General features: G+C 53.2%; 1 protein-coding gene across 7 annotated transcripts in view; it reads left to right on the top strand.

Annotated features, from left to right (window-relative positions):
* Positions 1-320: 320 nt before the first annotated feature.
* BAIAP2 (BAR/IMD domain containing adaptor protein 2) overlaps positions 321-16,012 on the top strand; it is a 44,288-nt gene continuing 28,596 nt past the window's right edge. For 6 of the 7 annotated variants that reach the window (XM_030506197.1, XM_030506192.1, XM_030506194.1 and 3 more), the window contains exons 1-3: positions 367-493; positions 8,802-8,877; positions 10,825-10,911. In XM_030506197.1, coding sequence (XP_030362057.1) covers positions 422-493; positions 8,802-8,877; positions 10,825-10,911 — 235 coding nt within the window. In that variant the 5' untranslated portion in view covers positions 367-421. Of the gene's footprint in view, positions 494-8,801; positions 8,878-10,824; positions 10,912-16,012 lie in introns of all 7 variants that reach the window. The other variant, XM_030506193.1, reaches the window with a different exon arrangement.

Below are 16,012 nucleotides of genomic sequence, written 5' to 3'. Positions count from 1 at the left end.
GGAGGGCATGGGATGGGGAATGGGACGTGGGATGGGGACTATGGTATAGGGAGGGATGGGGAATGGGGTATGGGATGGGGAATGGCATATAGGGAGGGCACGGGACGGGGAATGGGCTATGGGATCGGGTGCAGGATGAGGAGTGGGGTACGGGATGGGGAATTGGGTGGGAAATGGGGTGTGGGATGGGTCACAGCGGGGCGCAGCAGGCGGGCTGGAGGAGCGCGCCCAGCCCGGTGCCCCCCTCCCGCCCCTCACCGCGGAGCCCGGCCCGGCTCGGGGCGGCTCCTCCCCGCGGGGCGGGCCGGGGCGGTGGCGGCCGCCGGGAGCTGATAAAAGGCGTCGCGGGCGGCGCTCGGTGCCGCTCCCGCTCCGCCGCCCGATCAGCTCCGCGCCGCTGCTGCCGCCGCTGCCGCCGCCCATGGTGCTGCCCGGCCCGCCCGGCATGTCCCGCTCCGAGGAGGTGCACCGCCTCACCGAGAATGTCTACAAGGTGAGCCCGGCCCCGCCGCCTCTTCCCGGGGGGTTTGTGTTTGTTCCCCCTCGCATCGTTCCCGTTCCCCGCCGGGAGGAGCCGCCGTCGGGGCGGGAGCGGCTGCGAGAGGGACCCGGAGCTCCGGGACGGGAGGACCGCGCTGGTGGGACTGGGGTTATCCCAGTTAATTCATCCCACCACCATCCCAAACCGCCCTGACCCAGGGGAGCCAGGCACAGCCCGGAGCGGTCGGAGCCTCTCCCGTGTCCTGGCCATAGCTGGAGTTTGGGAAATCTCGGTTTTTCTTTTTCTGCTTTGCTCCCAGTGTCATTAAAACACAAAATATGTGCTTTAATTTTCCCTGTGAGGGAAGTGGTTTCTGCCCCGCTGGCTCCTGTGACCGGGGCTAATAAAACCTTTCTAGCCTAACGTGTAATGCAGGATGTCGTTTGTTAAACTGGAAAGCTCGCATTATTTCCTGCGTTTTAAGTGGTGGGATGGAGTTACCTGGGAGCATTAAGCAGGAAAAAAGCATCTGATAGAGGAATTAAGTACAAATAATCCAAGGTAGTGAAGTTCTGAAGTCTTGGTTTGGGGATCATGGGGCAGAGCAGCCATAGGCAGAGCTAATGGCACCCCACATCTTGGGTGCTCTGGGTGTGGAGCAGGTCTGAATGGAGCTTTGTGGCTGCGGGGACACAGGGCAAGAGCTGCTGGAGCTCATCCCTGAGCTGAGCAATGGTTGGTCTGGGGACAGTTGCCTGGAACGGTTTCAGTTGGTGACTCAATGTTTGAGGTGTGTTGTCCTCGAAGAACTGTGCTAATAACAGGTTTGTGGAGCAGGTCACAATTTCCCTGGGTGCAGCCCTGCCAGGAGCGCACGGGGTGGTTTGTGCCATCGCAAGGACAGTGTTTAAATGAAGCTCATTTCCTCCAGGAACTGAGGGGTGGAGAGTGAATGGTGGCTGGGCTTTTCTCTTGCCTCTGACCATCAGATTTGTCATTCCTTCACCGTCTGAGCTCCAGGTCTAGGAACGGGGCAGAGCACTTATGGCCCAGAGCAAGCGGCCCTGCTGGCTGGTCTGACCACAGAGCAGAGGGTGCATGGGGCCTCATGGCTCCAGGAGCCAAAGATGGACAAAGAGGAGTCCAAAGGTCTCCATCAGTTACTGAATGCTTTAATTTCTCAGTGTTTTAATGGGAGCAGTCAGGGTGTAGGGAGTGAGGATGTGCTGGAGGCAGATATGATGGTTTAACCCAACATCTGTGCTGGGAGCTGGAGGAGGATGGTCCTGACTGTTTCCTGCAGTGGATGAGGAGCCTTTTCTCCTTGCCTCCAGATAACAATGCTTTTCTTGGCCTCTGGAGATGTGTGGCAGGGGGTGCATGCAGGAACCTGGTGTTTGCCTGGTTCTTTGAGGACTTCTACAACCTCCTGGAGCCCAGTGTGAGGGCTGGAGGCTCAGTGACTGCGTGGACTCTCTGGAGCTCCATTAAGCTTTGAGGTCTCCAAAGCCACCCTCAGTGCTCCACATTCCCATTGCCCAAGTACTTTTGGGTTTGTCCCATGTTTTTCTAGCCTGGACACTGCTGTGGTCAGGAGGCGACAGCCCCGAGGAAGGGGATGATGCTGGGGTGGTTTGGCCATTGCCTTCTCGCAGCCACTGCACCCAAGCTGCAGGGTGAGCGTCTGCCCCACACGTTGCTTCCCACCACCACTGTCATCCTGCCGAGGCTCCAGGAGGTCGAGCCGTTCCCCGCAAGGTCTGGAGCAGGAGGAGGCAGCCCCACGCCAGGCACCCGTTCCTGCACAGGCTTTCCCGGGGCGTTCTGCTCAGGAAGCCCATTGTAATGGTTTTCCAGCACCAGCGCTCGCCCTCGGAGTGACGGTGCTAATGAGCTGGTGGAGGAGCTGTCAGCCTCCCCCTCGCCGATGCTGCCACTACACGCAGCTGCCCACACATGTGTAGTGATTGCAGAGGGAGACGGAGGCTGCTGGCACCTTCCGCCAACGTAATCCCACCCTCCCTGGCGCTGATTTCACTCGCGGGGACCCGGTTGTAGCGGTTCTGCTGTGGGCAGGGGGTGAAGCCTCCCTGGCTGCAGGCAGGTCAGTGGATGGGCAGCAATCTGGCCACCCCGGGCTGCTCCCGTCTCTGCTCATCTCTTGCATAGGATGGTGTATTTGCTGGCAATTCTTCCTTCCCGTGAAGACAAATCCATCTCACTTATGACAGATTAGATTATTGCCGTTTCCACGCTCACCTCCATTTCATTCTAAAGCCGTTTCTTCTTGTGGAAGATGGTTTTGCAATGGTGTGTGAATAGCTCCACGTTTGAAGAGGTGTTTGCTTAAAACCACCCCGAACTCGAAGCCTAATTGTCTTGCACAAATGCAGGCAGAATTCCTGATAGTCATTTGCTGCGTATCAGCTGTAATAAATGTTATTGCTGACATAACGGCCTCTTGCTTCATTATCTCCAGGCAGAGGGAAAGGGGAGAGATTCTTGCTGAAGTGAATCAGAAGGAAAATTGTGGGGGTTTGGTGTGTTGGCAGTGGAGGGACCTGCTGTGACAGGAGGAAAGAGCTGGCCCATGGACCCACCCCTGAATTCCATGCACTTTGGGGGTGATGTGGGACTGCTCCATCCCCTCTGCATGTGTTTCGGTTTGGGAGAGCGGTTTCTGACCTCTGCTGAGGTGGTGCATCTACAGGTTGTTGAAACTTGTGGATTGAAGTGATACGAAGCAGGTAGCTCCTGACTTGCTATCCTGGATTGCTTCCCGTGCTCCTGGCTCCTACTGATGAGTGATGCTGCTCCTGATGCTTCACCTCCAGTGCTGTCTTGTGTTGAGCCTGCTCGTGGCTAAGGTTTCACTCCCGTGCTGCTCGTGTTGCACGGTGTAGGCCAGCCCTTCATGCTCTGACACAACAGCTCTTAGAAACTGAATGCCTTTAAATGGAGACCATGTTTTCTTCCCCAGTTCCCTTGCTCCTGTGTTCCTCTCCAGTTAAGATTGTGCTGAGCCCTGGTGGTGCTGCCTGGCTTTGGGGCAGGACCTTGTGAGAGCCCTTGCTGGAGGATGCAGCTCAGCCATTCCCCTGGCTTGGTTTGAGCTTTGGGAGTGCTTGGGGAGGGAGGGATGCAGCAGGGCAGCCATCAGCAGCTCGGTGGGGTTGTGGAAGGCTGCTGTTATGTGTTGTGGTACCGAGGTACCAGGAATGTCACCTGGATGGGATGTTCCCGGCGGCAGAGCTGGGAGGTGTGTGTGTTGTAAGCAATTGGGATCAGCACCCAGTGAGGCTCCTCTCCCTCCCTCCCAGCAGAAACTTGGCTCTTAAAGCTGCATTCTAAGAGCAGAGGGCAGGAGGAGTGGATGGAGGCAGCGCTGGGCTTGGTTTGGGCATTAAATATTAACACAGAAATAATGGAGGTGTTCCCAGAGCAGGGCTGACCCATTTAGAAACAAACCTTCCTTAGGGCTGCGCTGCTTTTGCAGCCTGGCTGTGGGGTAGTGCAGAGTCCCACAGTGCTGGCCTTCTGATGGCACTTGTTGTGGTCACATAACGTCCTGCTGTCACCCAGGGGTGTCAGGCTGAGCCCAGGCCACCCATGCCACTGTACAGCATCAGTCCTGCAAGGAGCCATCACACCTTGCTGCTGCACAGGGACATCAAAAGTGTTAGGAGAACACTGAAGCTGCCTTTAGGCTCAAAGTCCATCACTTGTGTTCACTGAGGTGTCTGGAACATCCCCAGTGAGCTTGGGATGGCTGGAAGAGGAGCCCAGGGCACAGCATACGGCGCACACTCATGGTGATGCTCATCCCTTGGTCAAATCCAGAAGCCTCCTCGCCTCGATCCCTGCTTGTCCATCCCTTTGCTGTGTTGCTGTGTGGAGCAGAGGCTGGACATGGGGTCTGGCTGTAATTAAGGCACCATAATCAGTGCACGTTGCTGACAGCCTGGCGCAGCCATGCAGCGGCGCAGAGCCCTGGCACCAGGATACCACAGCCGGCACCAGCAGGAGCATCTCCCGCCCCAGCACAACAAAGGGACGCCTGCTTTTTGTTTTACTCTGTATTTGTTTTTACGAGCTCCCTGGGAGGCTGCAGGGATGGACCTGGGGAGAACCTGCTTTTAAATACTTCTAAAAGCCCTTAAGGAGGTGCTTTTCCTTTCTGTGGGTCTTTCCTATGGAGCAGAAACCTGACACAACCTGAACCAGCTCAATTTCCAGCTTGTTCTCAGGGAGGGCTTAAACTTTTACTGATGGGCTGATGATTACAGCCTCAGAGCAGCCAGTAGATCCTTGCTGTAGCCTGGAGTGTGCTCAGAGGAGAGAGGTGGGGACCTTGTTTTCCGTTGCTTCTTCTCCCCCCACCCCTAATTCTGCAGGACCTTGTGCTTTGCATTAGTTTCATTTTTGGCAGCTGACTAAAGCTGTGCCAATCCTGGGGAGCTGAGTGGTATTACCCGGGGAATTTAGTGCACTGGAACAAAGCAAAAGCTCTTTCAACCTTTAGCTGCCAGGGGTTTTTTTTCGCCTGTGTTTTTTCTAAACTCTGCCCAGGCGGCGCGTGGAAGGCAAACAACTTGTGGGTGGTGCTGATGGAGCAGAATTGGAGGGAGAACGAGATTTGTTGCCATTACTCATGTTCTGCTGCACATCACCTTTGCTGTGGTGCCCTGCAAACCTGGCTTCACCTCGCTGGCTTATGGGGAGCTGTGCTGAACCCCCCCAACACCTCTGCCCTGCCCATGGTGCATCCATTGGCCGTGCAACAGGAGCATCGCAGGAGCAGCGATGGCACTTTGCTTCAAGTGGTGCTTGTGGAGCATATTTGTGACATAAAGATGTTTATTTTTCACTATTTTTCCTTAGTAGCCGGTGGCTTTTCAGCTTCTCACCTGGAGGGGATGATGTGAAGGTGTGTTGGGTCTGGAGCCACCTTCCCTTCCCACCCTGGGAGTGAGAAGGCGGCTTGAAAAGCTCTATTTTTATCTGTGTAGTGAAGAGCCCTTTGCAGTGCCCTCGTCCTGCTGCGCTGTTTGTGTTGGAGGCCCCAGACAATGTCTTCAAAACATTCACTTTCAGCAAACTTCCTCTTAAGGTTTTGTACATGGTATTTGGCCAGCAGCAAGTTGCCTCCCTCTGCTTCAGCTGAGCAACAGGACCCCTTCTGGGGCCTTTTCCTCTTTATTTATTGCTTTAAGGCAGGTTGGACGGGGCTTGGAGCAACCTGCTCTAGTGGAACATGTCCCTGCCCAAACCGTTCTGTGCTTCTGTGATTAAAAGGGCTTTTGTTGGTTGGTGGCGAGCAGGGTCCTTCCCTGAGCGGTGCTGGCAGCTGCTGAAGCCAAATCGTGCTTTGGTTCCCTCCAGTTTGGGGAGGATGCTCTGAATGTGGAAGGGGTTTTCCTTGAATCCATTCCAGTGATGCTCACCAGGGCTCCTGCTCTGCGGACGATGCTTCCGCTGCAGATCCTATCCCATCATTTATTCACTAAGCTTCATGCTTCAGGGAGATGTGTTTATATCAGCACTGCTGCAGAAATGACTTGATATCTACATGTGTACATACAGATACATAAACACTTATTGCACTTAACCCAGCAAACTGCTTAAAAATCACTTCCCCACAGAAATCCTGCCAATATTCCTTCCGCATAAACGTTACCCAGCCTCACACTGCTCAGCCTGAGCTCGAGCGTGGTGCAGGCTGTAGCCATGGCTCTGCTCGTGGTGGGGATGCATCTGTGTCCCTGTTCCTGCCATGGCTACCAGGGATGTGTCCATGTCCCCATTCCCACCATGGACACTGGGGCTGTGTCTGTGTCCCCATCCCCACCAGGAATGTGTCCCCGTCCCCACCATGGGCAGCGATCCCATCCCTCCAGCCACTTTGTGGTATAACACAGGTAGACTTTTGACCAGAGTTAAAGGTGACATGGGAAGCATGGAGCAATCCTCATCGGTGTTAATTAACTCCTGTGCAATTGTCTTCTACAATGAGGGCAGACAACTCGCTACGTGGCTTGTTGCTACAGGTTCATTTTCTCCTCCTGAGCTGAGCATGTTCACTGAGCTGCTCCGTGCTGCCCAAAAGCAGCTTCCACATGCGCCTTGTTGCTTGACCTGCAGCCCCAATTAGCAGTGAAGCTTCTCATTAGCCTCATGCTTTCCTGTCACATTGCTGCAACCATCTTCTGCCCTTTGCAGGGTTGTGTATGGTGCTGTGGGATGGACCTGAAAGCACCAAGAGCTGATGGGATGGTGGCTTTTGGGGCATCGCAGCCCATTGCTCCTCAGAGTATTAAAAGGATTTCTCCTCCTGCTAACAAACACCAGCAGCTCGGTGATGCTCCCACCTCAGCGCTGGTCTCTGAGCTGTGTTCTACACAGGTTCCTGCTCACAGAAATGAGAAAATGGCTGTTTTGAGCCGGGGAAGGCGCTGGCTGAGCCTTGCACACATGCACCCACGGGCGGAAAATTAGACTGTCACAGTCTCCAAAGGCCAGGCAGCAGGAACTCAGGATAAAAATGCCTCAGGCAGAAAATGAGCTTTATAGTGTTTGGCCGGCTTCAGAAGAGGTGACAGATGCTTAATCAGCTTATTTGCTGTAAGTGTCTGTCTCTCGTCTTCCCTCCCCTTCCCGGGATGGGATGCTGCCAGCAGCGTGGCGTGGGGGGGTGCAGAGCCCTCGCTTCCCAGGGGGAATGCTGGTGCATCCCTGCTTGGGTGTGTGGGGATATTTAGGCATTAAACTTCATTTCCTGGTGGTGCCCTTGGCGAGGGGCTGTCTCCGAGATGGGGCAGGGACTGGGGCTGCTCTGCTGCAGCCGGGCTTGGGCCGGAGGTCAGATTCCCAGGAATAGAATGGAGATTTTGTTGTCTCTCCCAGAGCTCGCCTGGGAATCGGTGTCTGGTTTGAGAGATGCTATCGGTGCCGGGGATTGAATGGCTCTGGCAGGGGAGGGTCTGGAGCTGCCCTGCCAAGCGCACAAAGAGCCGTTCTTTTTCGTGAGCCGATTATTCCTTCCCCCCATGTTTCCATAAGGACCTTAAAGCGAGGGAGGAGAAGCTGTCAGACTGCTGCTGGTGTTCACCAACACCCTCATTTATGCCTTTATCTGCAGGTGGAAAGTGACACCAAGTGCTTTGAGACCGAGGTGTAATTCCTAGCATGTGGCTTCAGCCGTGGCTGGCACCAGCTCGGTGGGATGTTGGTGGTGGCTTTGTTCTGTTTTCAGCTCCTTGGTGGCTATTTCAGCCCCTTCTGCTTGTCCACAATAGACCAAGCCACTGCTGCTGCTCTCTGAGGCCATCCCAGGAGCGGGACATCACCATCCATCATCTCCCAGAACTCAGGTCAACATCGTGGTTGGTCTGAGCACCGTTACCTGCTGTCTCAAACAGCCACTGACCAGATATGACAAATATAACCATAATAACAACCATAATTTGCTGGTTTGGGGCATTCATTTATCTCTTACAGTGAAGCACCTGCAAAAGGCATCTTGTGCCGGGGCACTTGTGCAGAGCCACCACCTTATTGACCCTCTGCGTCGTGGCTTTCAAAACCCAGCCTTGGTCTTCCTCAATTGAGCTGTGGGATGAAGGGAGGATACTTTGGGCATCTTCCCTGGCTGCTGCATCTGGGCAGTGCCAGGGGCACCTTCTGGAGCTGCTGTGGGGGAAGAGCACTCTGGAGTTGATTGTCCTTGGTGAGAGGTGAAGGTGCCTCCAGTCACGCTCCCAAGGGGCACGGCTTGAAGTGGCAGCACGGGCCATTGCGTTCAGCTGACGTCCTGGCGGTGCTCAACAGGTCTTATCATTGTGTTTGCTTTAGCTTCAGGCTGCTTTTGCACTGCCCTGAACCTGTACTTTTGACTTACCGTGAATGAGAAGATATTTTTCCTTCCAGCCTATAGGACCATTGCTTTTGTGCATTGTTTTGTGCAACATAAGGTTGGATGGTGCTTTGAGCAACCTGCTCTAGTGGAAGGTGTCCCTGCCCATGGCAGGGGATTGGAACTAAACGAGCTTTAAGGTCCCTTCCAACCCAAACCATTCCATGATTCAATAATTGTTTGCAGTACATGGGTGTATTAAGGCTTCTTGGTGTAAACCAACATCCTCTTGCAGACATCGAGAACCTTGGGTCGAGCTGCTGTGAGGGCTGTGGGAGGATTTTCTGCTGGGTTTGCATTTCTGAGCATGGAGGTCAGTGTGGCAGCCCCAGGGGAGCACGGAGCTGCTCTGTTCAGCTCCTGCTGATTCTGCTCATCCCTCATGATGTTCTTCTTTTTTTCCTTTAGACGATTATGGAGCAGTTCAATCCCAGCCTCAGGAATTTCATTTCTATGGGGAAGACCTACGAAAAAGCCTTAGCAAGTAAGTGAAACTGTGCTGCTGATGCATTTATTGCTGGAATGCTGTGGGCTGCAAAGCTGGAAGGGAGGAAAGCTGGGAAGCTCCCTTGGGATGCCATTTGTTCTCAAGGGGAGTGAGAGGAGAAAGCTGGGGAGATGGTTCTTGGTCCTCAACACAAAGCTCACATTGTTAGGGCGTGCAGGACATGAATGTGCCGTGGGGCCACAGGTGTGGAAAGGATTCAAGTGATAAAATGTTGGGTGATGACTGGATAACAAATACATCTGCAACCAGATTATCTTTAAATGTTACTTTCAATACTTAGAATTAAGATTTTAGGTTCTGTTTAAAGATGTGTTATTGGAGTGTTCAAATTGCCCAGGCAAACACATTGGAAAAGAAGGGAGAAAAACCGAAGAGTATTGGTGGCGGCTCTTGATTGGGAATACAGGGCCCTATTGGGAGCCATTGGGGAGGTGTGGATTGAAATGCTCAAAAGTAAAATATGAATTGATGAAAACCAAAATTGGGCTCATTTGACTTATTTTAGTATAGTGCCTGGGCCCTCCTCAGCTTTGTTCTAGGGAGGTTTAAAGCAAGTTTTGTTTGACCCCGAGGCAGCTGCTCACTTTTGGGGATGCTCTGCTCGCCTCAGAGCCGCACTGCACGTCTCCTGGATTTTAGCTTTAATTGGCTCAGTGCAAATGCCCCTTAGGGAAGAGGCTGTCATCAACTGGAGCCAGTGAAAAAAAATATTTTGATGTCTAATGTTTGCAATACGACCTTTGGGAAGGATCGGTGCCTTCCTGCTCTCTGCCTGGAGCAGGTTTTAGTTCCCACGAGTCAAATGAGGTTCCTGGATGTTACGGTCAGAATCCTCTTCAGAAGCAGCCCTCCTGCTGGTCCCAGGTACAGGCACTCCCCTGCATGTTGCTTTCTTGCCAGCTCCCAGCACTGGTTTTAATTAGGTTTTAATGGATCAACTGGCCGTGACGTGGGAAGTGCCTGTCCATCCCAGTCCACTGCTCAGGGCTGTGGACTCTGATCCCCAGGGATGGGGCGCTTAACAAACCCTTGCAGCAGCAGCAGCATTGCCCAGCTCTTCTAATGATGCTGACGAAGCAGGTTCATGGTTTGGGTGTGCTCCTGCCTGCTGGGTCTGCAGCCGGGTGCAGGCAGGGGCTGAAGGGGGAAAGTTGCACTTGGGACTGTAGTTTTTATTTGTCCTTCTGAAATGTTATACTGATAATGCAGCTTTTAATCACCCGGGTGGTGGAGTCGATTTGTAACGTGCTGTGTTTTCACAGCCGAGCTCGGGCGGGCTGTAACTGCAGCGTGTTGTGGGTAACCAGAGCGATCCCTTGTTTGCTGTTTCCCTCATATCCTTGCTGTGAATGTGCTTTGAAGCCCCAGATCTTCCTGTAATTTCTGAAATTGTCTTTGGTCATCCATTACTTTGGATCTCTGAGCTTGGGGGGGCATCTGAAGGAAGTGTCTTAATGGGTAAATCACACTGGAAGAGGCTTCAGCACATAATTTGACAGCATTGAGCTCAAGCTGTACAACATGTTCTGGTGATTAGAGGAAACCCCCTGCTTATCTGATTAAAGTGGAGAGTGTAGCTGGAATGTCAACAAACAAGACTGAACTATAATGAAAAGTCTGTGATATTCAATTATTCCACAGTGATTTTTTTTTCTGAGCAGCATTAAGCAGGCTGATGGTTACACTGGAATGAGAACCACCTAGAGCCTGCACCTACCTTTTCCCCCCTCCTAAATAGCCCTGTACACTTGCTGCTCCAGCTTTCTTCTTTCTTCAAACTCATTTCTTTTCTGATTTAGTCCCTCCCTGTGGGGTTAAGCCCTTTGAAGTAATGTTTATTTTAGTGTCTAGCATCTATTTGGTGTCACAGAAGCTATAATAGCCATTAAGGAGAATATAACCTGCATTTTTTGATGCTTTTAGGTATGACATACGCAGCAAAAGGATACTTTGATGCTCTGGTTAAGATGGGAGAGTTGGCCAGTGAAAGCCAAGGATCTAAAGAACTGGGTAAGTCACCAATTTACTGCTAAATGGAGCCACAATCCGGAGCAGGCTCTGAGCACAGGGATGGAACCAGATTTTTGCTCTTGATGGGGATAGCAAGCTCAGTGCGGAGCTGATCGTGCCGCATGTGAATGGTAAAAGCGTCTCTGTATTTAATGTAGCTTAAAACAAAAAAAGCCTGCTATTCTTAGTGCAGGATTTTGGGGCACTGTCAGCTTGTGGTGTTTGCAAAGAGGAAGCGTTTGCAGAGAGCGGCTTTGCTAGCGTTTGTCTTGCTTTGCAAGGCAGCTTTGCTGCTCTGGGGGCTGAGGCAGCCCCTTCCCCTCTGGGGGTGACACAGGGGACCGGGCAGGTTGGCTGTCCTGAGGAGTGTTCCTCCTGGTCTTTGCCCAGTCGATCCGAGTTGCAACACACATCACAAGCTGCGATGCTCGGTGCCTCCTTTCCCTTTCCTCCCTTTACTCCTCTGGTAAGTCCTTTGGGAGCTGCTTTTCCAGTCTTCCCATCACTCAGACACAGCTCCTGTGCTCTCCCCCTCGCTGCTGTTTTGCTGTGCAGATGTGGATCAAGGTGGCTCCTCTCCCAGCTCCTTCCAGGGATGCTGCAGCGGTTTTTTAAGGCTCTGTGGGGCTGAGATGGGTTCTGGTCTCGTTGCCTATGCAGTCCCAGGTGAATTCCTCCTCCCAGTCCCTGCTGCAGGTCTGGCTCACCAGGTCACTGTCCTAGGAGACAGCAAACTGCTCATCAATGCGAGCTCTCTGAGGCAGTCAGTTAACAGCAGAGGTTGAGCTGAAATGACTGACGGAGCAGTCGGTGAACAGCCCCTTGCAGGAGCCAGGGTTCGGTTTTCCTGTGCTGTGCTTGGTGTCAGGCACTGGTTACCCCAGCCACAGCTCGCTGCCTGCGCCTGGATTGTGATAGGGGAGCAGTAAGTGTCTATGGAAACCGATTCTATCGCTTGGATTAGAGCTGCCTATAGCAGTCTGCTTCTCTTTAATAAATAAAACAAGAGCCTTGTGTGCAGTGCAGGCAGAGACTGAGATTGTAAGGGCTGTGCAGACCTTACTAAGGGCTTCCTCAGCTGCCTCTTTGGGGTGGAAAGCTGCAGCAGCTCTGTCCTTTTGGAAGTGAAAGCTTGAAAGACCTTATCAGAGGTGGCTCAGCCAGGCAGGAGCATGGGGATCACAAACCTCCCTCCCCTTCAGAGCAGCTCCAGGCTCTGCTCACACTTAAACCTGTCTTTGGTGGTCCTGGTTCCTCACCTGAGGATGGTGGTTTGACAGCAGCCATCCTTAGTGCCCTCCCTCAGTCTCCCGATGTGCATTCAGTGTGTAGCTTTAGTATTCTGGGGTTGGTTTGTGTTTCCACTCTTGGTGTGGGCACATCCAAAGGGGAATCCTGGCAGCTCCTGCTCAGCCCAGAGCCGTGAGCGGCTGCTCCTCAGACCTCTCGCTTTGTTGATCCTGCTGGTATTTATTGTGGCAGCTGCTCCATGCAGAAGAAAGTGGAGATAAAATTCCTGGCTGTGGTTTTGTGGAGCTGATAACCAGGGACCAGCCCCTTCTGTGGCGTGTAAACAGGGGCTAAGAAATGGCTGAGGTCAGAGCTTTGCTCGCCAAAGGTACAGCTCTTCCTGGGAACACCTTTACCTTATCGGTGCCTGTGCTGGGATTGCCGATAGTGCCGGAAAGGAGCGCTGGGGTCTGGGTTATTTCATTCCCTGTGAGAGGCAGCAGCAAATGGGGATGTTCGTAGCTGCCATTTGCATTAATGTTGTGCCCTTGCTGTTCTCTCCCTGTGATGGTGGTTTTCTCCGTGAGCAGCAGGACAGGGAAAGCTGCTCCAAGGCACCAGGCAGGGCTCTGGGATGCTCTGGTTGGGACCACAGCTTGTGTCTGTTTCCAGCCTCCATGGAAAAGAATCTGAGATGTTAGTTTCCCTTCCTAACCCTTTCTTTTCTGAATGTGGATGCTTTTCTGATGTCATTTCTGGGGCAGGACATGTCAAAAGAGCATTAAAACCACTGCAAAACCCCTGTGTAAAATGTGGTAAGGGTAGCCACATCTTTTCATTTGCTCTGCTGCCTGTGCTGCAGTGATGCTGCCTGTGCTGGGGTGGCCATGGGGGCTCTGCACCCCCTGGGTGACCCAGCACAGCCAAGGACCAGGAGCTCCGGGCAGGTTTGCACCCCCCCCTGCCCCGAGGAGGCTGCCCTGTGCCAGGAGAGCTGCTGTGGTTCTCCTGGTGCTCCAACCCAGCCGTGTTTTCCTGCCATCATCTCTCCAATCGTACTTGTGACTCCAAAGAACTGCTCTTCAAGCTGGGTGCTGGAGAACTGCCCGTCCCTGGCTGGGTGCTGCCGTGCCAGTTCTCCAGCATGGCGACCCAGCGTGGCTTGTTCTGCTTCGTGCTGGCTTCTTTAAAATCATACTGCTCTGGTAGTGATGCCGCACATTTATCTTGCTGAAAGTGCTGACCCTGGCAGAGTTGTCTCCAGGCTCAGGTCCCTGCTCAGAGCTTCACATTTCTTATAAATTCTCCAGCAGATTTTCCGTGTGTAGACGGGATAATCCCAAGTGGTCATGGAAAACCCAGCGATAATAAAGCTCTTGAGCTGTAATCGGCTCTGCGGCTTGAGTTTTGGGTGCAGGCGTCTGGTGGGGTCGTGCCTCTGTCTGAACCCCACTGCTGAGGTTTGGGATGCTCAAGCTCTTGGTTTTTAATTGAAGTGGTGCTCTGATGGGTACAGGGTGTAGCTGTCAGTTGTCCCCACACAGAAGTTTGCCCTGATAGAGTTTCTCTGTGTAATTCCCTGCTCTGCTCTTGGGCTGTTGACCAGTTTCTGGCGCTTGGAGGACAGACCCATGCTCGCGGTTCCTCTTTTGAGAGAGGTTCCTTATGCTGTTCTGGGTAGCTGCTGCAGTGTCTTTTGGGAAGCTGATGTGAAGAGCATGAACACTGTGTCTGATCAGCGAGGGTTTGCTCCAGGCTTGATCCGGGAATGGTTCGTAGACACTTCCAAGGAGCTCCAGTCTCATGTGTGCAGCTGCTCGGGTGACTTTGGCCGTTGTCTGGCTCCTGCTTGGGTCCCTTGGATGCTGCTCAAAAATGTTGTTTCTTTTGTCCCACTTGAAAACTGGGTCATGGCAAAGTCATGGGAAGGGGTTTTCTCCTCCAGGGAAGCACGTGCCTGTGAGCAGAGCCAGAGGCACCGGGATGCTGAGGCTGAGCAGCACCTGCAGGAAGCTCCTTCAGGGCTGGAGGTGGATTTTGCTCAGCAGCTGGTTTTCTCCAAGGTCCCTGTGAATTAGTGAAGGCTGCTCTGACTAAAGCTCAGTGCTGTGAAAGGGCAGGACGTGCAGTAATTAGTCAACCATTGTTGAGCTGAAATGAGCCTCTGGTAGATCGTGGCTTTCTTCTGACGCACAATTTGCACAATAAAATCAGGACCAGTGGAACCTTCATGATCCTGGAGCTGTTTGTCAGTGAAGCATGCTGGGCTTCAAGAGGTTTTAAACCATCTCCATACAGCTTTGAAACCACTGATGAGCATCATGGAGGGATGCGGGGTAGAGCTGTATCCACTGGACATGCTGTACACAGAAAGGGGGTCTGTGGCTGGAGCTGGGCACAGAGCATGGTCCTGTCCATGATGCTGCTGTAGAGCATGGAATGGGCTTGCTAAGGGTGCAGAAACACAAGGGAAAAGCCTCTTAAAAGCTGCTGCCTGTTTCAGAAAGGGACTCTGCTGCTGTCTGTGTTGCCTTCTCACTGCCTTCACATCTGATTACAAGCAGACTGCCATAAGCAGTGGGCTTGTTCTCACCAACCTGTGCTTGGGAAAGCAATGGTGGAGGGTTGTGAAATGAGCATCTGCGAGGAGCATGTTGCCTGGCTGGAGTTCCTGACGTGTAGCAGCTGTGTGTAATGTTTGGGTTTCACCTCCAGTGGTGGCATCTTCCAGGGATGCCTACCTGCTGCGTGCCCGGGACAAGCTCCTGTGGGATGCTCCATCCTCTCGGGAGGGATGGAGGGGCCATGTGTGTGTCCCAGGGCTGGTTTCTGCCATCCACTGGCAATGCTGTGAGCTTGGCAGGTTTTAGGAAGGAGCACAGCTCATTGTGTGGCCAGCCCTGGGTCCTGGAGGTTTTTGTTTCCCCTTCTGGGACTGCTGGTGTGCAGATGGATCAGTTCCCATGGGTCTGAGCCGGGTGGCTCCAGGCTGGTGAAGGTGAGCTCTGTGTAAACGTGTCCTCCTGTGCTAAGTAATCCTGTGCCACCAATACAGCAGCAGGGACTCATTGGTCTGTACATCATGATCCAGATACATGGTCTGTTCACATCCAGAGGTGGCTGTCGGGAACCGCAGGGAACCACAGGTCACCCAGGTCTCTAATCTGTCCCTGCTAAAGGTGTCAGTGGCAACTGCTCAGCCCGAGGGAGCCAATTACTGCGAATGTGTCTTTGAACTTGCCCCAGTCAGGGCGCCTTGGGAAGCCTTCTGCTTTTTTCTTTATCTTGTCTCTCAATAAATACATAGTAAATGTCTCAAGCTTTGCCAGGCTGGGCTGGAGCAGCGGCTGCGAGCAGAGCTCACCATGATAGTGCTGATGAGTTGCTGATATAATATCAGCAAATCGGTACCGTCCTCTGGGACTGTGGTAAGTGAAACCCTTCTGAAGAGGAAGCGAATGAATCAGCATGGAGAAGCTGATTGTTTCCCCACACTCGGATCCTTCCCACTGCACACGCACGGATCGTCCCCAGTGTCAGCGCTGGTGCAGCCAGAGCCGCCTTGTTGGGATGAGGTGCTGGGATGGGGAGTGCTGCTCCCCGTGGCTGGAGGGCTCGTCTGTGGCACGTGCTGTGTCTATGAGCTGGGATTGAGATCCTTTAATGTGTGGGAAGAGGAAAGATTGCAGAAGCGTTCAGGAGCATGTTTCTGCCTTGAATCTGGCTTGATCAGGTCTGCAGCACGTGATGTGACGTGTGAGCAGCTATTGCCTGTCTGTTTGCAGGATGGGGAGGCAGCGGTGGGGATGTGCCCAACCTGTGGCTGGGGTGAGCAGCCACACTTGCTGCTGGTGGAAAATGGGAGGTGTGA

The sequence above is a fragment of the Strigops habroptila genome, chromosome 14, assembly GCF_004027225.2.
Source record: "Strigops habroptila isolate Jane chromosome 14, bStrHab1.2.pri, whole genome shotgun sequence".
NCBI classification, from domain to species: domain Eukaryota; kingdom Metazoa; phylum Chordata; class Aves; order Psittaciformes; family Psittacidae; genus Strigops; species Strigops habroptila.
The sequence above is the reverse complement of the archived record's forward strand: the minus strand, read 5'-3'. Positions and strand labels throughout refer to the sequence as shown.